At 50.2% G+C, this 26309-nt stretch overlaps 1 protein-coding gene across 1 annotated transcript in view; it reads left to right on the top strand.

The window, feature by feature from the left end:
* The window catches only part of LOC144123027 (protein sax-3-like), a 66612-nt gene that overhangs the window by 21920 nt on the left and 18383 nt on the right, over positions 1-26309 (top strand). Inside the window, exons 2-5 of the mRNA XM_077655953.1 lie at positions 653-802; positions 1129-1425; positions 7866-8152; positions 16190-16397. Of these exons, the coding sequence (XP_077512079.1) occupies positions 653-802; positions 1129-1425; positions 7866-8152; positions 16190-16397 (942 nt within the window). The remainder of the gene's footprint in view (positions 1-652; positions 803-1128; positions 1426-7865; positions 8153-16189; positions 16398-26309) is intronic.

Raw genomic sequence — 26309 nt, 5'->3', positions numbered from 1 at the left:
CGTGGCAATGTGGGACTCAGCCTTGTGTATAGCTTGAGTTCTTTCATATGTGCTATTTTGTGCTCAGAATTTTTTCTCTGTGTAAGCATGACTGTTTAGAAAAGAAATGTATTCATATAGAGTTATTTCTCCACCTGCTGCCTGATCAGCCCAGAAGCAAATTGTGCTTAGGCAGATGAGAATATATGAATATGTACGCATACAGGCGAATAAATTTTGATTTGATTTGATGACGCACATTACAGCGCAGGAGGTCAAGTAGAGTAACCCCAATGGTTAAGCGGAGAAGCGGGCCGGCGGGCATAGAGCATCGCTGCGCGCTCAAGCGACGGCATGACCCGCAAATGCCGAGCAGCCAGGCTGAACGTCCGGGTGACCAGTCTTATACTTTTCGCTATGGTCATATGTGTGGCCTTGGTGAAGCAGCGCCGCTTCGAGCATTGTGCACCAGATAAACTTTTGATGCTTCACCAGCTAAGATTTAACACTGGTGTTCATCTTACTGAAACATTTGGTCTGCGGCGCTCGTGTCGTGTGCTGCTGCTCTCGCTACCTGCTTGTACAAGAATGCGACAATATTCAGACTGGTTCCGACCCATGGTTCACGTTTCGCTTGCCAGTCTTTGAGGAAGACAAACGGGCCGTGTCGCAGGTGCAGACCCTGAGCGTGCCCCGCGCCCAGCTGGTACACTCGGGGGAGTACAGCTGCGCGAACAGCACGCCTCCTCGCTACCACCACGTGCTCGTCGTGCCCACGGAGAAGAGAGCGCTGCCGCAGACCGCCGCCGACTGCCTCACACTGGTGCGTGGCCATCCAGATAAGCGCCAATGCCGCAGAGTCAGGTTCCGCGTGTAGGGAATTCACGCCAGGCAGATAGGGCAAAAACTTGCGAGCCTTCTTAACCACTGTCTTAAAGAAAGTGCGATATCATCTAAGTTGCCAGCTATGCTGTGTACAATGACTGTTTAATGTCCTCCTTGCTATTTTCCCGACATAGCTTCGGTTCGAACCAGCTACGTTGCTCTTATATGGTATGAATGAGTCATCACCTTCTGGCATGTTGGAATACCTTCCATCATAAGGGATTAGACTAATCCGACCCACTAATCGGCTCGTTACGCGTGCAGAGGGACAACGAGACGCTGGAGATTCCGTGCGCTCTGCCAGCGGGCCGGGACGTGACGGCCGTGCGCTGGTTCCGGGACGGCCATGCTTTGCGCACGGCCACCGACCGCCGACTGCGCGTGCGCCGCGACGGCGCCTTGGTCGTCGCCGCTGCAAGCCAAGCCGACGTCGGCGAGTACCGCTGCCGGTCGGACGCTGATGAGGCGCCCGCAGTCGTCGTCGCGACGCCCGTCCAGCTCCAGGTCGTTCCGGCGTCTCTTACCGTCGACGCTGGCGCCGCCGTCAACATTGCCTGCAAGGTAACTTGGGCGATCAGTTGATTGCCACGTGGCTTGGCATCGCACTTCGATGCGTCCGGCGCCTCTAGTACTCGACGAATCTCTCAAGGTCTTAGGCGGGCGAGGCTGCATGGTGAGAGTAGAGGAGCTGCCAACGCTCTTTACCGGAGGCCTTTCGAGGCTGCAGCCATTTTGGTTGCCGTGTCGTCATATGCTCTCCACGGGATTTTTCGAACGCAAACTTTTGATAGTGTCGCGAGATGCGCCTTCTGCTGACCAATAAGCGCTGCCTCCAGCAAACACTTGTTTAACTAGGAAAAAACATTCTTAAAGAAACACGAACACTGCAGGTGTCTTCGGCAGCCAGGCAATCAAGAAATGAATCAGGTTTTGTTTTATATTACAGATGGAGGCATTTCAAAATATGCACGCAAGGACAAGGGCGGATAGACAAAAAAACACATATACATGCCGCAAAAATGCTCCAAAACCTGCATTAGATATTTGTTCACCTATCCGTCTTCGTCTCCTCGCTGATTTTTTAGAAACGAACGACAAGCACCAATTAGCCTGCCAGGAAATAGTAACAATAGTGACAACGTGCTTGGTGTGAGCTCAACTTCAGGACCGCGCTCCCTAAAAGAAGCCTTTCTCATGTTGTACAGTCACGGCAATCAGGTTTTCTGAATAAGGATTAGCAATGGTTTTCTTCTTTTGCACATTAGCAATAATTTTCTTCTGCACGTAGCGCAGCGGCGGCCTAGTGGTTGAGCATCCGCCTCGCATGTGGGAGATGCAGGGTTCAATCCTCAGTTCCGCCGGGCGCCCACCGGTGATACAACGGGTACAAGCTTCCCCTGGCCTGGTGCTCGGCTTATTTAAGGTGAAATGTATGGGAAACGGGTGTTTGACCCCACCTTGAGCAAACGAAAAACACATTTGTGCCATGGCGCTCTTTGGCCGCAGATGCCCTTGCGCCATAAAAATTCACTCTCATCTATCGCCATCTTCTGCACGGTCAGGTCAGGCTAATGAGGGGAATGAAAAGCATAGGGGCATGAGGATACATACGTGTTTCCTCCGCTGCAGCGTATGCCAGCTCACTTGCTAGCGTGGCAAACTATAAATATATTTTACAGCGAGGTCTATTACTACGGTGCCCTTCCCCAGCGGTCCCTTGACGAGCAAGGGAACGGCTGGTATGACGTCATCACAGCGCTGAGGCGCTGAGGAGCCAATGTAGGTGGTAGATGGCGTGGCACGCAGCATGCCATTAGAGTTACTATATAGGCTTTGCCAGAGTTGCTTGAAGGTGCCGCCACAGGCAACCAAGTTGTGCAGTGAAGCCGTGCACAGTTTTTGCATGAGTCAAGCAGCCAGAGTGGAAGGGGAGTCGTGAAGCGATTACTAGATATCATCTAAATAATTTGCAGCTGCTGCAGCTGAAGTATACATATCACTGCACCTACTGAAAGACTGTAGGAGACACTGCCCTCATGAAACGCGGTGATTTTCCCTGCAGCCAAAATATACAGAGGAGTGCTGCACAGGTAAATCGCGTAATACTTCGTTTACACTTACCAGAAACGTAAGTTTGGTTGGCGATCGTTGTAATCCATGCAGTGTCCAAAATAATGCTGCTAGATTCGTATCTTATAACAGTAATTTTTAAACTAATGTTGCGTCTCTTAAAGATAATTTCGGATGGGAATCGTTAGCTAAGCGAACAAAAAAAATTAGATTGCAAATCATGCTTGACATTTAGTTTCGAAAGCTTCGCACTCAGAAAGACCAGTACCTGCTTGAACCGCACTTTTTTTTCCAGACGGTTTGATCACCAGTGGAACATCGGTGAGATTAAATTCGCACAGACGTATATAAACCACCGTTCTTTCCACTGACGATCAATGACTGGAACAGCCTGCCAGCCGGCGTAACCGATTGCCGCACGGTAGATCACTTCCGAGCTTTTATATCAGATATGTGTGACGTGGCGCTCAGTTGTATTGCGCCTGTCTTTCATTACATTGGTGTTTTTTGTTCTTGTGGCGCAGTTGCTGCAGTGCTTGTATTTCATTCTGCATTAATATTTGTCATTTCATTTTTCTTACTTTATATTTCATACACTTCGGACTTACTATCAAATGTTATGCCAACTCCACCCCCCCCCCCCCCCCCCCTGCCATAATGTCTTCGTGCGCTTCAGTGTTCTGTAATAAATAAATAAATAAATAAATAAATAAATAAATAAATAAATAAATAAATAAATAAATAAATAAATAAATAAATAAATAAATAAATAAATAAATAACGTGAGTTATCGTCGTGGTGGAAGAAAAATATCGCAACGACATATTTAGATCTATTTTACATAATGTATGCAGCCTTGTCCGTACCTCTGCCTCCGCGAGCGCAAAACACAAACACCAAATTAAGACCCTGCCTTAAACACTGAAACGTCAGCTGCTGTAAAGGTTATAAAACCGCGGTTTTGTCCTTTGTATTGAAAATAAAAAGACAAAGAAAGTCGTGTCATTTTTTTGTTGTTCTCGCTTCGGTTGTCTTGTTGAAACTTGCAATGATATATCTTCTTGCTTTCATACATATAAAATTGGATCATGCCTTATCTCAAGAACTAAGTTACCTCGCGTATTCTTGAAACGGGCTTCTCGCTGCTATGCGCAGCTACCATTCCGCATGGGAGTGAATAAAACCTCTCCGAGTGGCTCCTGCAGTTCGGAGCAGAACACCCAGCTGTCATATTGGCTGCGATGACATCCGCGAGGAAGCAACAAATCAGGAAAACTCACTGTATATAGCAAACTGACACTGCGTATCAAAGCAAATATGTGAGCGACTTACCCTCAGCGCGGCACGCTGCCGCCACGATTGGTGATGCAATGCGGCCGGGATGCCCTGTAGGGTTGGCTTCACGCTGGTAGATGGTTGCCTGGCAGTCACGCGATTACGCGGCGGCGAGAGAAAACAAACTCTAGAACCTGGCTATACAGTAACTCTACACGACATTACAGCCTGCAGTTGGCGCGCTCAGCATGTAAATACACTTCTACAAGGATTATACGGCCGACTCGAATAAGGAAAAATATAGGCTCAATGCCTCCGCTCTTGTTAATTTCATCGCTCATTAACGCGCTAAGCCACTAAGCTTAGCTCTCCAATCTTTCCACAAATCCGCATCCCGCGACATTTGCGCTTGACTGTAAACGTCCAGAATTTAGCCTACAGCCCTTGACTGTACCGATGAGCATGTGAAATGTATAGAGCAATATTAGGTTCGTAGTTGATGCATTGAGGACATGTCATCTGAGCAGGAAACATGCTTGAAATTTCAAATTCCCGGGTCAATGACCGTACTGAGAAAAAAGAAAAGTTACACGCTTCGGGAGCGCTATAGCTGTCTTGGCCACAATCTTTCGGATAAAATATTTGGTCCGAAAATACTGTGTAATAAGTTATATAATTAAGCGCCCTCAAAATGGATAATGAAAATTAGAATAAATATCACGATAACCTTATTCATTAAAATGTAGAAAAAACGTCCCATGGCGGATATTTTTGAGTTGATGCAATCAGAACATACCTGTGTCGCATTAAAAAAAGCCGTCTCTTGTACGGTAAGCAGATATATGCACAAAACAAAGAACAAGTGAGAATAGATGAATATTTGAACGCTATGACAACAAAGAATTCATGTTCCTTCCTGTGGGATTTTGCCTCTGTGTTTGCCCGTGGCTCTGTAGCCTCGGTTCCTGGACATGAGGTACCAACTAACCCAAGTCTCAGCCTTATCGGCGAGCAAGCAACACGGCCGCACAGTTATCCAACCTTTGGACCGAGCTGGTGGAGAACGTCTCATAGGTCACCATCAGTAGGTGCGGCAGCGGATGAATCAAGAGATGATGCACTAAGGACGCTGATGGGGGCGGGAGCGCAGAAGATGCCCCAGTAATCTATACTGCTGAAGCCCCCTGGACGCTGGTGTTTCCCGAGATGCTATACAGGCCAGCAGGATGCTACTCGGAAATGACCCTGGCTCTATGACAGGAGCAGTTGGCGGAAAAATCACACCTTCCCCTGTTCTTTGTTTCTGAGGGCGACCACGGCGCATCTCCACATGTGCGGTTCGGGGTATTTTTCGCGCGCTCCCCTGTTCCCTCTCATGTTTCTCACGACAGTACGTCCATTTTGTTTCAAACGTACAGCCTGAAAGGCTTTCTTTCCGGCTTTCTGTTACCTGCCCAGACCACCTGGCGAGACCTTTGTGCATTACGTTCTTGTTCAGCAGGGCTGTCAAACTCATCTCGTACTGCGGCCTTGATAACAAACGTATGTCTCCCTTAGGCTGGTAGCCGTAAATGAAAGTGGAGAAAAAGGGGCACGCGGCAAAGAGTCACCAGATGTGGCGGAAGGTGCACATTTATTGCACGTCCTGGTAGCCGCGGCTGCTGAGACGGTGGAGTGGGCTGTTCACGTTGCTGGCTAGGCCGGTTGCCGAAATCGTTCTCTGTTGCACGAGCGAGAGCTTCTGGTTTGCGCGAGGCAGGTCGCGCCAACTTCATCTTTATTAGCGCCGCTGGCGACGCCAGCGCCGCTACAAATAAGCATAAAAAACGCAAGCAAAAGTAGGCGAAAGTGCATTCAGGCAAAAAAATATGAAAGCGAATGAGTGAAGTCACTAGCATAGAGCGTAAAATCTAAGCAAAGCCCTCCGTAAGCTTGTAATTTTTGTTATTTTCCAGTTCCTCTTTGACTCCTGTTCAAGCTTTCTATGTAGTTCTAAAGAAGAAAGGAAATATGTACGGTATCGGACACTGCCGGACGCCTAGAAATTATTTATGGCTATACTAAAAAAAAATCACATGATGTTTACGGGTGTGTAACGCGAATGTTTGAGCTCTAGCATGGATAGTCAAAGCAAAGAAAGAAGCTAGGCGCCGTGCTGGGGAATGCTAGTATCGATCCTTGTCCGGCGGTGGGGTGCGAACTGACCACTTTTCGCAACCAACGCCTACGCCCAGCCATTAGGCCTACAGTCCCTTTCATCCTCATCGCCGTTAACAGTGTGGATTTCTCTCTTTCCACTTTGCACCCGCCAACCGGGGCAGGTGGCGCAGCTCATGCCGGTAACGGAGAGAAACTGAGTAACGAGCTAATGAGAGCAAAAGCTCTAAAGGAGGGAACGAGCGGCACTCTGCGGAACAAAGGCTGTAACCTTTAGGTCCAGCGAGCCAAACTACATGGCTCCGCGGGCCGCGTGTTTGAGAGCGCTGATATGGAAAACGCCGAGCAGAATGGTATCGAGCGGGGAATGACTGCAAAATTTACCGTTCACCGGTGTCAACCCATTTTCCCGCAGGAGATAGACGTTTAGGGCCTGGAAGAGAAATTCGAGAGTGGGGCAGAAATCATTCTGTGGAAGCCGGACGGACAACTGAACGATTGTCGATGCGAAAGTACTAGGCCAGTCTTTTTCTTAACACCTTGTCTGGCTTCAGGACACCAGTCTCATCCGCAGCAAGTGTTTAGAAAGACCCTGTTTTTCGCTTCTCCGAGCTGTTAAACTTCGTGAACTTTGAAGGCGAGAACGAATGTGGCTTTGGAATTCAATCCGAAGACGCGCCTCGTTCTGATGCTGTGACCAATGTTTGCTGTGACGGCACTGCCTTATGGCTGTGGCGAGGAATATGTACTGGGAAATCGGGCATGGGCAGCGACTTTGAGAATCAAAGCGCATTATTATTCGCTAGTTACCAGATGCTTCTCCTTCAAACAAGCCGGGGCCACAATTGTGCTGCGCACGATGTAGAAGAGTGTGTTTAGTTTGCATCTAATTTGAAACTGGGCGCTATCGAGAGCCACATTGCCTGAAAAATTTTAAAGCTTACCGTATTCCTGGCCTACTATTTTAGAATTTCTGTTTTACCTTTGTTCTTTGACATTCCAAGCTTTCTGCTTATCTTCTAAACTATTGTTTACATGCTGGGACGGGTCGGGCAAAATAAGCAGTTTGCTTTTACGACACCAGTCCTCTGCTCTTCTTTATTCCGGCTCTACAACTGATGTGGTAATTTTTCTTTCGTTATCCCTAAAAGTCAAAGCCTCAGGCAGGCTGACCAGGTCCTCCCTGATGCCTGGATATATACTTTTAGTCTGTCCGAACTCGTTTAGTGTTCTCTACACACCTAACCCAGGCAGCACAAACGTAGCCTCCCTTCTTCATGCTCACTTGTTAAACACATATTCATTCCCCTTACAAACACACAAACAAAAAGGAACTGCTCTTACTTCCTGCAACACTTAGCGTGAAAGGCTAGTGCATGAGAACCCCCCTGGAGGACACCACAACCTTTCTACGGAGCGCCTGCCCTCCTGCCCGTGCGGACAGCGGGAATGACAGACATCAGTGGATCCACCAATGATCATGAACCCCGCGCAACCAGGTGCTGGGCGCTCCCACCGGCAGCCGTCCCAGGAGCGTGAGCTGGCTTGTGGGTGGCGAGCCGCTTGCCTCCTCCTCGGGCTCTCGGGCTCGGCTATCGAGCCTGGACGGCGTGGCCAACTCACTGCTCACGCTGGCCAAAGCGGCGCCCGCGGACAGCGCCCTCTACACCTGCCGGCTAGACGAGCGGTGCTACCGGGCGGCTCCCGCCGCCTCCACCAGCGTGCACGTGTGGCCGCACGGGCTGCGCACCAACGAGCCGCTGCCCGGCGCGGGACTGCTCATCAGGTGACGAGATGGGCTTCGCTGTTGGTCCCCAGTGTACACGAGCGCTCTGCTCCGCTACCTGGGTCTCTGGGGCTCGGCTATAAAGCTGCACAATTTGTGTTGTGCACCTCGCGCGTACAAAGATCCAGAATTGTAGATGTTTTAGAGAAATGAAAGTGGATGCATTGCTTATTCTTCTTCAGGAATCCCATTTTGCAGGGCTCGACAAGTCGGGTTTACAACTTTTCCTTCAAGAACAATCGTTCACTGAACGCCACTTAGCACTTCCCTTTATTACTAGGCCTCACGGTACTTGTTTGGAAGGCGAAGATAATATTGATTATTGTTTACAGCGATAGCTGTTAAAAGCGTGCCCCTGGATTTGCGACGTTGGCGAAGAACTCGAAGGAAGGACAGTTGGTGAATGGGAAGGAGGGCGAGTGCTCTCCTACTATGTGTCCCCTTTTTCCTCGTACATTAAGGTGTGGAGTGAAGTAAGGCGGTGAGGACAGTAGGAAAGCGCAAAGGAATGTGAACGGTAAGGCGTGGTAAAAAAAAAACAGCATGGTTCGATACCGCAGGCTGTGGAACGCCGCAGCGCAGCCGGCGAGAGATCAGGAAGCTGCATCCTGGCGCTGCAAGAGACAGCGATGGATGGATGGATGGATGGATGGATGGATGGATGGATGGATGGACGGACGGACGGACGGACGGACGGACGGACGGACGGACGGACGGACGGACGGACGGAAGATAGGAGCGGCCCCTTTGAAACAGGGTGGAGGGTGTTGCCACCACGCGGGGCTTTTTTAAAGGGAAATCTTTACTAGCCTAGCCCGACGATTTCGCTGTGTCTGCGCGAATGACCTTCAACAGGAGTGGAGCTGCGTAAGTAACCGCATGATGACCACGTGACTCTCAGCAGCTGCAGCCACGCGCCCTGCCGTCGCCGCAGCCACTGCGAACTGCTTATTCAGTATCTCGCTATGAACGAAGCAAGTCAGCCGAAGCCGACGTCTTCGAGAGTGGGGACTCGCAGACGTCGGCGCGAGTCCGATCGTCCGGTCGACATTTCCAACTATGCGAGGGGTCTAGCAATCGATAGGGAGCGTAAACGCGCTAAACGGGCAGCCAAAACTGATGAAGAAGGGTAGCTTTGCCTGGTTCAACGGCGAGCGAAAGATGCCGAAAGTATACAGCGACGAGCCTTGGAAGCAGCCGCGGCAGAGACTGGCGAGCCGCCGGAAGTGAGTTCTCGCAGTGCGGAACGCACGTCTGTCAGATGGTGCTGCGGCCACGAGGACCTATGAAAGTGACTTCACGTGTAATCCTTTTGGATTTGTGTGCAACATCTGTGATACCAAAGCTTGCATAACCAGGGTTAGTTGAACTAAGTCGCAGTCATTTTTTCTTTATTTCTTTAACGGCGTCATAAATCGGACTGTAAATTTGCCATTTTCTTTAAATAGTTGTAGGTTTTTAATCCTACACTTCTAACTTTACGTCACATCTTTCCAATCGCTTCCAATATTCCAATCGCTTTTGGTTAACCTCCACCCCATAATCATTCACATGACCAATGCTAGCTCTAAACCTTAGGGCCCCAGGGAGAGTGACTGCGCCTGCGTCAGCATCCGTACGGATATCGTCGCATTTGAGTGTAAGATGTTCAAGTGTGTCTACAGATTTACCACACACTGCACATGTGCCATCTCTTTGGTTATATTTCTTTTTTTTAGCTGCGCGTTATGAGACACCCTGTTATAGCTTGAAATGTTAGGGCACTGACCCTTGAGTTGTCATAGAACGATTCCTTCCTGATCTGCCTTTTCCAATTTGGATGCAGTTCTACACTCTGCTCCTTTTCTATTGAACTAATCCACTTTTTACCTTTTACGTTCTGACCTGTTGTTTAAAGCTCTTTACTGCTCTGTTATTACGTCCTGCATACTACTGGTTTGTTTCCAGTCTTTTTCTGCCATTGTGGGTGAACGCTCTTTCTGTGTAAGTTTTTAAAAGCGTCAACTGCTGTGCAGCGCATAAGGTGAGCTCGAAATTAAGCACACTGGAAGAAGATGGGAGACCGCGGACAAGATGACCGAGCGTAAAAATCGCCGAGTTTCCGGAATTACGCAGCATGGCTTAAACGTTTGTCAACATTTTATTAATGCGTTAGCATCTATCAAACCCTCGTCTTTCTGGTCAGCAGTCGAGTGCCATAACCACTGAGCCACCGCTGCGGCCAGTGCTTTAATTAGGCAAATATGGTGCATAGGTTTTGCGTACCGCGGAATTAGGTTATTTAATGTGTACACGTGCTTTGTATCTGTATAAATGTTTGGAAGCTCTTTCGAGAAATTTTTAGCCCGATCTGTGGCAAAGTGACAGCTACCTTGAATGTTTCCACTCATTATGTGTCAGCTAGGTATGGAAACTAACCGAAAAGTTTTTGTTCACAGTGAGTTTTGCAGAGGTACTGTTGTCGTGATACTGTCTATAAAATGTTGATGCTCAGATGCTATTTCTATTTATGCACTCGGTGTAGAGCAGTCTTGAATGACATTGGTTGTTTTGCTGAAATCTTGTGAAATCTCTGATATAGTTCTCGAGATCGCTTGAACATTTTGCCGCGACAACAAGCTTGCTATTCGCATTTTCCTAGTCTCCCGTACCTTCTCTTATTGTTTCATGTGGTGTCCGTAGCTTTGGTCCTACAATGGAAATGGCCTCCATATGCTCAAAAAAGCAAATCTCATTGCACTGAGGAAGTTCAGCGCAATTTAAAGCACTCCTTTCATATGGCATTCTACGAAAGCTTCGCTACCACACTATATCTATCTTGGCGACGCTCCGAAAACAAACCTGAGACTTGTTGTCGGCCTAGGCCTAAAGAAGTAAGGGGGGTGGGGGGTGAGCCAAATGTCCTAACTCTGGCCGTGTCACGCAAGTGCACAAGAAAAATACAATACGTAATTCAGGCCTGAGGACGAATATTTGAAAGATCGCGTGGCGAGTCGGTTGCTCCTGAGTACAGCACCCCTTTCGGGGACGTATGCTGATCACAGGACAAAGCATACTACATACAGGACGGTTTCCTGATGAAATGAAAATAGGTGGACTTCAATGAGAAGGGGCGGCTTCGAAGACCTAAACAACTTCCTCCCAATTTCCGTACTCACGGTGCTCTCTAAATAGTAATATGGCTAATTAATACTCTTCTCTTATATATCTCAGAAAAAAGAAAATAAAATGTTCCACAACAGTATGACTTTGAAAAACATCGGAGCGCTTAATCAGCAATGCTTGAGATAAAAGAAAAAATATTGAAATCATTGAAAACAGTGGTTAACGGTAGACATTTTCTTAAATATATGCAAAACGTTTGATTCGGCTAGGTATAACATATTACTAAAAAAGCTGGAGTACTATGGAATGCTGGGAATAGCCTTGAGGGTGCTCTAAAATTATCTTACACATCGGCAACAATGCAATAGGGTAAATGACCTTAAATATGATGTTGGATTCATTACCACAGGTGTGCCGCGGGGCTCATTTTAGGCCCAATTTTCTTCCTCATATACACAGATGACACTGTCAATATTCCTCATAGCTAGAGCAGTTATTTAGGCAGATGACACCAATGTGTTCTTAAAGGCCGATTCACGCGGCGGACCGTCGGTCTGCGGCCCGTCCGCAGCCCGCGCATCACGTGTTCACACGTTGCTACTATGCGATGCGGGACCGGCATGGGTAGGTCTGGCAACAAGCCCACTCTTTCCAACGTTTCAGCTGCCGTAAATGCCACTCTCACTTTGACCGATTTCCATGAAATCGCTGTTAATCCCATTAAGCCCTAGCATACAGTGCTTCAATGCATTGAAGGTCTATGGCCGTAGTTTTTACCTTTAATCCGCCACCTTTTGTGATTCCACGCTCGCCGGCCCAAGGGGACCGATCAATGAGGAGAGGGAGAGATTCGGTCAATGGGGAGAATCAGTAGACGCCATTGGCTAGAGGGGCTTCTTTGAGGGGCGACATTTGCCGATTCATTCTAGAGTTGTACGCGACAGTAAAGGTTTGCCGGTGGTGTTGGTCCGGTGATTTCCAGAAACTGGATGCACCGCTTGAAGGCTCCTCGATGATACGACTTGCAGGCGAAGCGATTTATAGAGAAACGAACTTTTATACAGGCTATTTACAGATGGGTACAAACTAAAGTCAGTATACGGCCACAACTATTCGCGGCCGGCCTAGCCGACCGCCTGCACAGAGGCGAGGGACACCGCGTCCCAACAGTGAAACTGGCGCGCCTCGCACCAGCTCTCCACGGTCACTCCGCACTCGGCCAGACCGAGCGCCTCCCAGCTAGGAGTCGCTAGGGACAAAAGCACACGGGCGCGGCTCCCTTCGCGGGTACACCCCGAAGATGCCCGCGCCCCTTTCCACACGTAAAAATAAACTGCTAACTGCGGCTCATCAGTTCTGACGAATAGGAAACCTCAGAACTGATGTCAGCGTTTTCCCTTACCCCCGAGTTACTCCCTAGGTGGTCTCGCAATCCTTCGCAAAGGGGACAGAGGCCCAAGGTCGAGGCCGGCAGATAGCCCCGCCGTCCGGAGCGGTGAAGGAAACCGCAAGGACGAATGGGGAGACTAACAAAAAAGGCATGAGTCCCCTTCTAACGGCGTGCACCAAAGCAAAACCAAATAAAACAAAACCGGACACGCAGCCTAGGTCACTGCCCTCTCGCGGAATATTCGCAACACATGTACAAAAAGATGCGACAGCGCGCCGAACCCTACAGCGACTATAGTCACTTCATTCCTCGTGCTAAGGGTGCGGAGGGGTGAAGGGGGAAGTTGCAGAGACGGGGTCGGCAGGGCTGAAGTAGTCCACAGCACGCCAACAAAAGCTCGTATCCTTCTCCGTCCTGTTTCCCAGCGTTGCGTTTGCTTTTTTGTTACGTCGTGTCCGCTTGCCGACCGCAGACCAGTTTGTAGTGACCCGAGAACACGTGATGCGCAGGCCACGGACGGATGATCCGTCGTGTGAATAGTCCTTTATACGAGAATAGACCTAGCGCTTCAGCATGCAACGAACTCCTGGTTAAAAAGCTGTCTGGACGGTTCACTCCAATGAGCTTGTTTTAGATGTGACAAATCTAAATATGTTATCTTATTAAGATCTACGCCTTATTCAGGAAAGTTCCATAAAACACAAAGGCTTCCCATTCGATGGGGAACCTTCATGGGATGGGATGAGAATCATTCTTAGACTTGGAACCACTTTATCAGTGGCAGTTAAAAAGTAGCTGTTCGTCTTCTTTCTGTCAGATCTGCATTACTGCTTCTTGGTGTGGTGCAATATCACAGTTACCAATAATAACAAACTTTACACATAGCAGAAAAGAGCCATCAAAGTAGTAGTCCCCTCCCTGTTTGGCTTCGAGCCGTTGTACTGGTTTACAAGGACAGTGTGCCTTGTTATTGTTTTGGGAGGACAGGCCTCTGTCAGGTGTGCATACACCTTTTTCCTGTATTGCCGTGATTTGTTCGTGCAGTTGTACAGAAACCTAAGTAGGCTTCACCTCAATAATGTAGCAAGCACTCTCTTAACATTTTCATGTTTATAGCGGTTACGTGCTGTCAGTGCAAAAGGAAGGGGAACATTTCTAAAGTCTGTCGCTCCAGAATTACGCCGCATCTACAACCGAAAAAACAGAAATACATTTGCAAAAACGAAGCAAGGATAATTAATTGTAGTGGACTTGTTGCATGAGCACGGCCCGCGCCTGAAGTGAAGAGGGATTTATATGAGAAGGTTACAAGTGAACTATAATGGCTGCTGGCTATCTTGTGCTTCAAAAGATAAACTGCTCCATTCAAGGCACCCAAGGATCGTGCGGGTTGTGAGCATTCTGTATTGTTTTACCCGCCACAGGTCATAGAACACAGTTGATGTTGCAAATTATGAGGACCACGTTGTTTATCAAACAGAAAAAGAAATATTAGAGGGACTCACCGAGCAGAATGCAGTCTACGTCGAAAGGATAAAAAACTACCGAGGACAGCGAACTACCCACGAAGTAACTAGTGCTGCATCACAACACCTAGCCCTTCGCTAAGTGTTGACGCAGTTGTAAGAAACGGAGACCCTGAAATTAAAAACCGAGGTGGAATGAATCGGCGTATCGCTGGCTGTATTTGATGGCAGATCGGTTCGGCAGAAGAAAAATGCAGAAGAAATCTACAACTGATGCCAGAGGCGGCACTGATTTATCTCCCTGTATGGCTTCTGTTCGCACCCGGGCCTTCTTCTTCTTCTTCTCCTCAAGTAATATGGCACATACCCACGTGGGGGGGATTGGCCAAGGTATAGAGTAGAATGCCAATGAAGCATTTTCCCGCAGTCCTCGCGCTGTCTTCGTCCTCATCCTCCTCCTAGCCACAACTGACAACCCATGTTGTCTTCTGCGGTATTTTGCGCTGTCTGCCTTCTGTGAAATACGAATTGCTTACCTCCGTGGTTCACTGTCTGCGGCGCTTACGGCTTCAAATATATATTGGCAATAAATAATGAATTGTTTATAGACTTCGTTCTCTGGTAGATCATGTTGTACAGAGACAAAATTCGATATGAAAGGCTCATCCTGCACTAACTTTTTACGAGCTGGTAGTAGCAGTTATCACTTTTTGGACGGCGAATTTGAGATTAGACGGCTTTGAACACGCATCTTCGGTGTCTCCGCTTTGCAGCCGCCTTGGAGTCACAGAGCTGCGTTTTTATGCGCTACTTGCGCGTTGTTTCCAAATAAAGATGTATTCTACGGATCGAGGGCCCCCAGTCGTGTAGGCAAAAAGCCACCATGTATAACACAGTCCGCGTCCGTCTTGTTACGTGAAGTGGCGTGTACCGTTCGAAAGACCTCATGAAATACTTTAGAGAGATTTTGTCGATCCACATGAAAAATTAAAAAAAAAAATATTGCCCACCACCACGCTTGTTGGTGTGTTAGGGGCCTCTGTCTTAATTATCTTCAGCTAGAGAAGGTACAGGTGCCCAAAAAAGTATTCGGAACACGAAAATTTCAACAACGCCTAGTTACTCGGCAGCCCAAGCATGCAGCCATGAACTGAAGGGTGTGCTTTGTAATTGCCAGCGCTACCTGCACAATGCACCCCTCATTGCCTGGATGCGCTTCTAGACAGCGAGGGAACTGACGTTCTTCGCCGAAAACTAATATTTTCACCTGTACGTCCCTATAGGCACCTGTCATGTAGCAGTCTTGAAGGCATGCGTGAGAGGCGATCGCATAGGAAAAAAGAGCGAACGCGCGAAGAATGCAGGAGCGCTAAAGGGGCCTGCTTTGTCCAACGTCGACGCTGGTAAACATGGCATGGAGATAAACCCGGAGGAGGCCTCAGTTTAGCCTCGACTACTGAGAACCCATTTCAGGATATGTCGACACACCATAACACATCCTGCAGTGTAGTTCGCCAGCGCGAGACGTGGGCAGTAAATCGCAATTTCTTCTACGCCTCAATCGCAGGTACAGGCGTTAACTATTTCCTTTGCACGCACAATCGATAGTTGCCGATAGCGATCAAGATGGTATGACCACAGGAAAAAGTGCCAACAGTAGGCACCAATCGCGCTGGCAGGAATGTTCGTTCGTTCTTATGAGAAGGATAGAAAGTGGTTCGTTTTGGGCCAATTAAATATCTGGGTAATAATTCGTCACTTGATTTTTTTAACTGCTTGTGAAAACAAGAAAACTGTGCAAATAAGTAGGGAGCGTGCCTATTCACTTGCGTGTCTCCAGAGCGGCCGGTGAATCTTTCCTTCCCCGACTTTTTGGGAGAGCTTTTCCCGCTTGCCTGATGGTCGAGGTCGTGGATATTTCGGCTGGGACAGCTAGATGACTTGACGTTAAGACAAGCGCGCAGCTTGGCTGAATATGAATGTCGCCGTGGATGGGGCCTTGTTTTTTCTCTTTCTTCGAGACCTTCTCCTGTTTCTCTCTGCGCACACTGCTCACAGCGCATCGCTATCACGCAGGCCATACGACCCGGAGCTGATGCTGTCGTGCTCGCAGCCAGACGACTCTGAGAGCACCTTCGACTGGAGCAAAGACGGCGTCTCTTTGACAGCGGGAGACCGCGTGTCCGTCGCTGGGACCACCCTGACTGTGCAGCGGCCGCAGGAGGACGACGCCGGCCACTACGAATGCAGGCTGCGCGGCTCCAACCTGACCGTCTCCATACAGGTGGGCCTCCTAACAGACGCTGTTGGACAAAGCGCTGAAGTATGCCTAAATGTGTAGACCGGGTTCATGACAAAGTCTAACTGGTGTAGACTGCTATAGGGAACACAGCGCATCGCGGCGGGCGCGGAGGCGAAACGCAACAGGCGCCCGTGTGCTGTGCGATGTCAGTGCACGTCAAAGATCCCTAGGTGATCGAAATTATTATCCGGAGCCTTCCAATGCGGCACCTCTTTCTCTCTTTCTTCTTTCACTCCCACCTTCCTCTCTTACCTTACGGCGCTGTTCGGGTGTCTATCGATATGCGAGCCAATTACTGCGTCATTTCGTTTCCTCAAAAACCCATTTTAGATTTCAATTTCACAGCGCACCAAGACAGGACGTACACCGCGAGCTGCTGTGTTGCGTAAACAGGAAGAATGCAATGGAGGCGAATGCTTAAGCAGTCCGTAGTTATGGTTTTAAAGTCAGCGCCCATGGGCCCCGGCTTCAGGCTGAGCTCTATGGAGCAACGCGGAGTGAAAAGAAACTCTGAGAGGAATAAGTACGGCTGGAGAAAGGCTTTCTTCAGTCCTGAAAATCCCCACTTATCCAGCAACGTAAAGCCCCTGTAAAGGGTGATGAACTGCAGCGTATAGCCGCAAATAAAAAAAATGCTGATGCCCTAGCTCTGTTAGGCCAGGATATACGTAGTGAAAGCTCTGCGACTTCTGCATCGGAAGAGTGCATTCACTAGATGCGCCTATATTGATGGTTAAATCTTCAGCCGTCGTGGCGTGAGGAGTGGTAGCGTCTCCGCCTCGAACTCCAAAGGCCGTGGTTCTATTCCGTGCCTCGCCACAGCTTTTTTTTTTATTCAGTGAGTGTGCGGGGGGAGGGGGGGGGGTTCAGTGGCTCCCATGGGTGCCGCCACCGAATACGTTGGTTAGCGGTTAGGCGCAGGCTCTGTTAAGGCGTGTTTATACTCCGGTGTAACGCGCGCGCGCGCGCTGCACGACGACGTCATGTCGGCCAAAACGAGACATATTTTCCAACTGCGCTTGACCGCCGACGTGTTCGGCGCCTTCAGCGCACTCTCACCGCACTGGCGGAGACTTGGAGCATGCCTCTATATCGCGCCGAGTGCGCCAGCCGCCGCCGGCCCGGCCAGACCGGGTCGGCTCCGCGGCGATCCGCGCGTTGTGACGTCATGTGCCTCCTCGGAGCACCGCGATGGCGAAATCGCAAGTTCGCGGCCAGTAAAGCTGTCGCTTTAAAATGGCGCGGTACAATGCGTTTATCGGCCTGCAGGCTAATTCAAAAGTAAGTGGGACTCAGGAGCTTCCGGCAAAACGCGTCGCAGCACGACCTATCACATACCGGCGAAAGTTAATCAAGTCTAGCTTTACTTTCTATACTGTCTGCTCTTCAACAACTATAGACTGAGTGGAGCCAAGTGAGATTTACTCTTCTTATTCTGATGCATTTTGAGGCTTTCGAGCCCAAATTTAATATGAGATTCCCACAGATGCTGTAAATATTCAATACCCCAGAACTGCAGAAGTGCAATTGTATGTTAGGGGGTTTTCATGAGCTAAGCATTTTTATTTTTTCCAGCATCTTGTTTGCTACTACGAGAAGGAGCAGTACGTTGACCATCTCTCTGCTGCACGAGATGTGATTAGAGCGCCCAGCACCAGTCACGATAAAGTATGGCGTTATTACAATATTTGAGGCGGTTGTCGGTGTTTTAGGCTATTTATCTCGAAAGTATTGTCTTCTTCAACTGAGCGTGGTTGAGTGCGGTGGGTATTGTGATCGCGACGACCGCTGACTGCGTTTTCTACTACCGCCGTCATCGGGCCTAGTTTCGCTTTGAAAGCACAACTCTGCCCAAATACTTTAGTTTTCAATGCGCCTGTGCCCATTCCTATCTGTCTTTTGCTGCCGCGGGTTCATACTATAGAGGAGCTGGCTATGCCAAAGACTGCTTCAGGCATCCATGGAAGCCGCCCGGACCAAAGACAAACACGTTGGAACAGGCGGTTCCTCTACGGGCTGCCTCTTCAGCACTGGCCCATACTAGACCCAACTCGAACGCGATTGAACGGTTCAAGATAGATTTATGGCCAGGGGTTAGACTTTTGAGTTTTTATTTTCTTAAAATTCGGCGGACATTTTTTATATCATTTCCGCACGCAGTTTTTGGTTTCTTTTTCGCTGGATATTATTTCCTAAGGATGACAAGGAAAATACACAAGTAACAAATGCTTTCGCCTTTTTGGCCTTCATAGCCCCTGTAATTACGTGCACTAACATGTGCTACAGAGTGCACATTTTTTTGCAGTAAACTCCGCGCTCTTTATAATTGACCTGTAATTTTCATGTCGTTTAGGCCCCCTTTTCGCTAAAGCGCGGCTGTCATGCTTTCGGTCTTCCGCTTTCTAGGGAATATTGTAACGTGCAACGCGAAGGAGAACCTCGGGAGAAGAAACGTAGAACTGCGGCGGTCCCTAAGTGGTCCGAGCGCGCGAGCAAGAGAGAACCATCTTATTCCTCTATGAATGCAGGCGCTTCTACTTCTACAGAGGCACGTATCACTGCCCCCCTCTTTTGCAGCATCGACACGATGTGGTCAGGGAAAAGTCAGCGAAAACACAACTGCAGTGAACCGCTGTTCAGTCAGGTAGTCTGTCGTGGTAAGGATTAATGCGAACAATGTGCACGACTTCAGTGCGGTGCGATCGGCGCGATGAGCAAGCCGCTTGTGCGGGAGCAACTGCATATGTCACATCACTGATGCGGCGCACTACTTCGTAAGGGCCGAACAATATGCGCGGTCAGAAAGTCCGCGGTACCCGCAGCGGTGGTTCACTGGTTAGGGCGCTTGGCTACTGATCCGGAGTTCCCGTGTTCGCACCCGACCGCGGCGGCCGCGTTTCGATGGAGGCGAAACGCAAAAGGCGCCCGTGTGCTCTGCGATGTCAGTGCACGTTAAAGATCCCCAGGTGGTCCAAAATATTCCGGAGCCCTCCACTACGGCACCTTTTTCTTCATTTCTTCTTTCACTCCCTCCTTTACCCTTCCCTTACGGCGCGGTTCAGGTGTCCGCCGATATGTGAAACAGACACTGCGCCATTTCCTTTATCCAGAAACCAATTTTCCGTGGTGACCAACAGGTGTCCAAACCCAAACCAAGTCGCCCGGCGCGTAACTGACGAAACGGCGCCCGAGGTTTTACCCAGCGGCGTCAGTCTTCTGTTGACGGTTAATTCGCAGGTGTGCCAATTGCCGCGCTTATTCAGCACGATGAACGAAGGTGTATACGTCGAGGGCAGCGTCAGAGTCGCAGTAGGGGTCAACGGGCAACATAGCAGACAACCTGAAAGAGTCGGGCGGTTTGTCTCCTGCAGGGCGGTGTTGTACGCAAACGTTACGTGCGGCAGGATGGTGTCCCAAGTTCGATGCTCGACGTCAACATACATAGAAAGCATGCCAGCTGGTGCGCGATTAAGTCGCTCTACCAACCCGTTTGTCTGTGGGCGATAGGTCGCAGCACGTTGACGGCCGGCTTGTGTCAGAGTCATCACGGACTGGGTTAAGCGGGCAATGAAAGCAGTACGTCCCCCGGTCAGTAACAACAACGGCGGGGGCTCCATGACGCAAGACAATGTTGTGGACGGAGAACTGCGCCACTCAGCAGCAGTGCCTTTGACAAGGGACATGGTCTCAGCGTACCGTGTCAGGTAGTCTGTCGCAACGACGATCCAATGCTTTCCAGACGAATACTTCGGAAAAGGACCAAAGAGGTCCACGCCCACTTGGTGAAAAGGGGTCTTCGGTGGGTCGACAGGATGAAGAAATCCGGCTGCAGTTTCAACGAAAGAGACTTCCGACGTTGGCAATCACGGCATGTTTTTACGTAGGCCGGGACCGATGGGAGTAACCTGGGCCAATAATATTTTTGTTTAATCCACGCGAGAGTACGACTAACTCCTAGATGACCGGCGGAGGGTGTATCATGACACGCACTCAAAATCTCTGGCCGCAACTGTGATGGTACTATAAGCAGGAACGCCTCTTTCTTGCTGGCAAAGTTGCGCTTTTAGATCACTACATCGTAAAGCAAACGTGTGGAGCTCAGGACGAAAAATATGCGGGATGCGATCGTCGATGCCTTCGAGGTAATCGATGAGCGGCGCGAACTCCGAGTCCGTTCGTTCAAGTTGCGCCATTTGCGTGGTACTAACAGCGCCCAGGAAAAAAAAATCATCGGCGGGTTCTTCGGGACCGATTGGGGTAGGCGCGCTCGACAAAGAGTCCGCATCCTGATGCTTACGGCCCGACTTGTAGACGACTGTTAACTCGTATTCTTGAACGCGTAAGCTCCCTCTAGCCAAGCGTCCTGAGGGGCCTTTGAGGCTCGCCAGCCAGCATAAGGAGTGGTGGTCGCTTACCACACGGAAGGGTCGCCCATAGAGGTACGGTTAGAACTTGTTGATGGCCCATATCACTGCAAGACATTCTTTCTCCGTCGTAGAATGATTTGCCTCGGAGCGCGTGAGTGTTCGCCTGGCATAACTGATGACCCGCTCTGCACCGTCTTGCCACTGGATTAGTACCGCAACGAAGCCTACATTGCTGGCATCAGTGTGGATGTCCGTGGCAGCGTGTTCATCGAAATGGCCCAGTATCGTACTACTTTATAGACGGGAAGCTCAACAAATGCAGCCTCTTCGTCGCTTCCCCACAGGAATGGCTTGTAGTCGCGAGTCATTGAGTTTAACGGTTCTGCGATTCTCGAGAAATCTTGAACAAAACGCCTATAATAGGAGCACAGGCTAAAAAACCGGCGTACGGCCTTCTTGTCAGTTGCACGTGGAAAACCTGAGACGGCAGCGGTGTTGTCAGGGTACGGGCGAACACCTTGTGCGCTAACAACGTGACCAAGAAAGCGAAGTTCCTCAAAGCCAAAATTGCATTTCTCGGCTTTGATGGTGAGTTGAGCGGATTTAAACGCTTGTAGCACGATGCGCAACCGCTCGAAGGGTTGGTCAAAGGTGGCCGAAAATATGACGACATCATCCAGGTACACCAGGCAGGACTGCCACTTCAAGCCGGAGAGAACGGTGTCCATCATGCGTTGGAACGTGGCCGGCGCTGAGCACAGACCAAGTGGGAGTACCTTAAACTCATAGAGGCCGTCGGGCACCACGAGGGTCGTCTTCTCCCGTCTTTCTCGTCCACTTCTATTTGCCAGTACCCGCTTTAAGACCTAATGAGAAGAAATATCGGGCGTCCCGTAATCGGTAGAGCGCGTCATCTGTCCTGGGCATCGGGTAAACGTCATTTTTGGTCACGTTAATAAGTTTTCTGTAGTTAACACAGAAACGCAGAGTATTATCCTTTTTTTGACAAGAACCGCAGGCGATGCCCATGGGCTGGTGGACAGCTGGATGACATCGTCTGCAAGCATTTCGGCGACCTGATTCAGAATGACTTCTCGCTCCATCAGGGAAACACGGCATGGGCCCTGACAGTCGGGTCGCGTATTCTCATCTGTGTTGATACGGTGCTTGGGGAGTGGAGTTCAGCCAACCTTCGAGCACGTAGCGAAACAGCCCGTAAAGTCTGCCAAGGGGTCCGAGAGAAGATCCTTCTGAACCGATGGCAGGGCCGGATTTATTTTTTACTGTCTAAATAACGTGGTGTGGGTCAGCATTATCTGGAGCAGGTCCTCCCACGGTGCACAAACCTGGGACCACAGCAACGTCGTGGAGGAACGCAATAGCCGTGCCTTTGACGAGGTGCTGATATTCGTTGGCAAAGTTGGTCAGGGGGATGCGGGTACGGCCGTCACGTAGCTGGACGAGACCTCTTGCAACGGCAAGTCCCCGCTGAAGCAGCAGTGAAGTGTGGCCCTCCGCCCGGCCGTTGTAATCGTGAAATATGTCGTTCCGCACGAGCACAAGGACACTGCACCGCGGCGGCACCGTGACGTCATTCTCAACAATGCGCACAGCGTTGCTGCAGGGATTTCGGGAGTCAAATTGGGCCACCGCCTGTTTGGTCGACAACATGACACATGCGTCTTGAAAGTCAATCACAGCGCCGTTCGCCTGCAGGAAGTCGACCACCAGAATCAATTCTCTGGAACACTCACGGAGCATGACAAATTGACAAAAGTACGTGAAACCATCAATGCCAACTATAGCCGTGCACTTGCCCATATGCGAAATTAGGCGGCCACCAGCGGTGCGAATGCGGGTCCCCGTCCGTGGTGTCAGAACTTTTTCGAGTTCTCCAGCAAAAGCGCGGCTCATAACAGAATAATCTCAACCGGTATCGATCAGCGCGGTAATCTTAGTGCCATCAGTTGTCACACGCAAATCGGATGCAGCGCATTGGATACTGTCGCTGCTTCTCTCTGGCCATGTATCGTCGGCTCGAGAGTTTCGCGATGCAGGATCTTGACACGTCTCGACGTCAGCGGTCTTGCCCCCAGAGGTCACTGGTGTTAGTTTTCCCGACGAGGGCTCGGCGTGCGGCGTCCAGCGGAGCTACTCTGGCGGCTGTGGCTGGAAGCGCGATAGCGAGGCGAAGGCTAAAGGGACTCGCGCCTTCCAGAGTAGACAGGATTCTGGCGTGCCCAAAGATGCTCCACAATCTTCTGCGGTCGTTAGCCGTTCTGAGGACAAGGTTCGTCGGGACGCAAACCGCGAAGACCCACTTGGCGGTACGGACACGCTCGGTAGAGATGACCAGGCTCCCCACAATGGTAGCAGAGAGGCCTACGGCCTGGTGTACGCCACAAATCCGACTTCTGAGGGCGTGGCTCAGCTGTAGCAGGTGCGGTGGCATAATATGGGGCGATTCTATTCCCGGGAGATGTTGGGGTAATACCGTAGCCAGGTGCGGTTGTGTGACTTGTGCCCATTTTGCTCATGGCGGGCATCGGAGTAGTGGGACCGTAGCCAGCCGTGCGACGTACAACGGAGGCGTACATAGGTCTGTCATCGAACCAGGGCGGCGCTTAGGGGACAAGAGGTGCCTGCGCAAGCTGCAACGCATCGTCCCTGACGACTTCGGTTAGCGCTGCCAGCGGCGCAGGCGCAACCTGGGGCACGCGGATCCTTAGGAGTTCCTCCCGGACAACTGAGCAAATCAGGCCGCGCAAGGTGTCTGCACTGCCACCGAGGCGCGACGAAAAGGATTCGGACACCATGCTGTTGATGTATCGATTATACTGGCGGGCCCGGTGGTCGCCTCCGTAAAACATTCCGCCACAGTACGAGGTGGGCAGCGCACGAGGCCCGCGAACAGCTCCTGTTTAACCCCACACATGAGCTGGCGAAGCTTCTACTCCGTCATGTTGGGGTCAGCACGCTTGAATAGACGGGCCATGACGGGAGTGCAGAGCAGCTTCAGCCTTCTCCCGGCGGTCGGCGTTGGGGAATGTAGCCAGGAGATTCCGGCAAAACGTCTCCCAAGTGCGAAGGGTAGTCTCGTGGTTTTCAGGTTTTCAAACCACGTCTGGGCAGACTCTTCCAGAGCAAATTATACATAGCTTCCGCTCGTCGCTTCAGACTTTGAAGCGGGCGACCCGCTCTAAGGTCTCCAGGCAATCATCCGCGTCATCGAACACGTCGCCGTGAAAAGATGGCGGCGTTCGCGGTGGGTGGCAAAGGATCGGCGCCAGGGGCCCAGAGTCAGTGGCCATGGCAGTTGGGGTCAGCGAACTAGTCTGGATAGGCGCTGGGGGCCTCGTGTCAGTGGCCATGTCAGTTGAGCTTGGGGGGCGGGGCTGCGTTGTTCTTGTGGGCGGGGGAAGAAGGCCAAATTCAGGCGACTCTTCGTGGATACGGCGGCCGGGTCGCTGGTTAATATGTGTGAGGTCCGTAGTGATGCTCTACAGAGTGCGGTGGTCGGGAAGCGTACCCAGCACTGCTCCCCCAAAAGGCAACGTGCAACTCGAAGAACCTCCACAGCAGACGGAAAACTGCGGCGGTGCCTAAATGGTCCGAGCGCGCGAGCGAGACGCAACCAGCTTCACCTCTACTATTGCATGCGCTTCTACTTGTTCTACAGTAGGACGTATCATTATTGCCACCTTGAATTGCGAGGTGGCGCACAGCTGACCTAGAAGACAACGATTTAGAGCTTGCGTTATCGCTTATCTACCACCATTACCCCTATATCGAAGACGACAACAACCACTTCTTCTTGCCTGGCCCTAGGTCTTCAATAACGTCTCCTTCACAAATATACGTTACATTATGTACAGAAATGGGTCAGGTTTGAGGCACTGTCGTTTCAGACATGTGGATTCGGTACAGAGAAAGATATCTTAGTCGCTGTCGATTAAATTGCCGCGATAAAAGTTCGGATGTTTGCCACGCAGGCAAGCTCTGCCACACAGATCCATTCTTCAGAGCTTAGGATTTTTGGGAAAGCCTTAACATCGAGCGTTCCTTCCCCCTGCCGCACTAACGTTACAACCTTTAGCGGAATAATACCTTGGCACTACCACCCTTCGCTGGTCTGGCAGCCGCGCGGATAAAATTCGAGCTCAAAGGACTCCGGACACAAGCGGCGGCATTCGCAGCGCGTCCCCTTCGTGGCGCGTATCGTCCACGCAGCTGCAGCAGGCGCACGCCGCAATGGCGAAGCGATCGAGCACGGAGGCATGGAGACGCGCGACACCACAGCTTCGAAGGAGCAGTAGTGTTCCTGTATATGCTCCCGCAGTAAGCAGAGTTCCGCGAAGGTCCGCCGTCATGTTCCACTCTGTGCGGGAAAGGCACCGCTAGTGCGTACAAGGGCTGCGTTCATGGGCTCGCTGTGTAGAGCGCTTGGGCTAGTTTTTTTTATTTGCGTACAAATTGCGCTCGATCGCAGTTTTTCAAACGTAACGCCAGAAACTAATCTGGGATTTGCAGTGGGTGTGCATACAGCATGAAAAAAAAATCGCCAAAGATTAACAGCAAATTGTATAGTCATGACCAATTGATGAAAAATACTAGCAACAGCCTGCGAGTTTTTTTTTTCTGGAACAAGTAATTTCAGATGCACAAGCAGTCCCGTTCCGAATGGGAAAGCGTCTATCCCATGCTGTCTTCGTCTGTGGGCGTCTTCAGAAAAAAACGTGTGTAGCGATGAATTATATTTTCACAACTAGCACCGCCGCGTGTTCTGTGCGAGTTATGCACGGAAAATATGAAAATGCATCTCCCTAAAACCACATTAAAATGACTCTGCAGCTTGTTACAGGCAAATAGACTAAAGCAACACCAATGCGTTGAACAGGCGAGTCTGATCTAACGAAAAAGTATAAAACTCAATTGCTTGCCTAAAACATTTTACAGAATGTACGCCTTTGCTAAATGCAGCGAAAAGACGAATCTTTTAAGAATTTTGAAAGTACTCTTTCTCGTTGATATTATCAGCTTACCTCATTTTTATTAAGCATTATCTTTTCATCTTTGTTAAGTTATATTTCGTCCCGGTAAACGCGGCCAATTCTCAAAAGGCACGTTAATCGCCGACGCACTTCAGCCGCCGAACTTCCAAATGGCAGTTCGTAAAACGCTTTGGCGTTTCCAGTGCGGTTGCTGCAGTTTGGCGCACTGCACGCAGTCATAGCTGACGACGGCGTGGCTCACTGCCACAGCAGAACTCCAAACCTGACGCCATAGGTATGCACGGGAAATGTGTGAAATGAAGCCGACAGCGCAAGCTCACTTGAGGCGTCGAGCCGACCAGGGGTCCCTCGTTACTGCACCTGTGAAGTCCGCTTCCCCGCAGAAAGTTGAACACCTGACGTCACGAAAATCACGTGACCGCTTCTCGACGAATGGCTTTCGGAGCGGCGAGGGAAAACAGACGCGCAACTCTGCTCCCTGCGGGAGCATATACAGGAACACTAAGGAGCAGTAG

This window comes from Amblyomma americanum, chromosome 3 (assembly GCF_052857255.1).
Source record: "Amblyomma americanum isolate KBUSLIRL-KWMA chromosome 3, ASM5285725v1, whole genome shotgun sequence".
NCBI lineage: Eukaryota > Metazoa > Arthropoda > Arachnida > Ixodida > Ixodidae > Amblyomma > Amblyomma americanum.
This window is presented reverse-complemented; position numbering and strand designations above follow the sequence as displayed.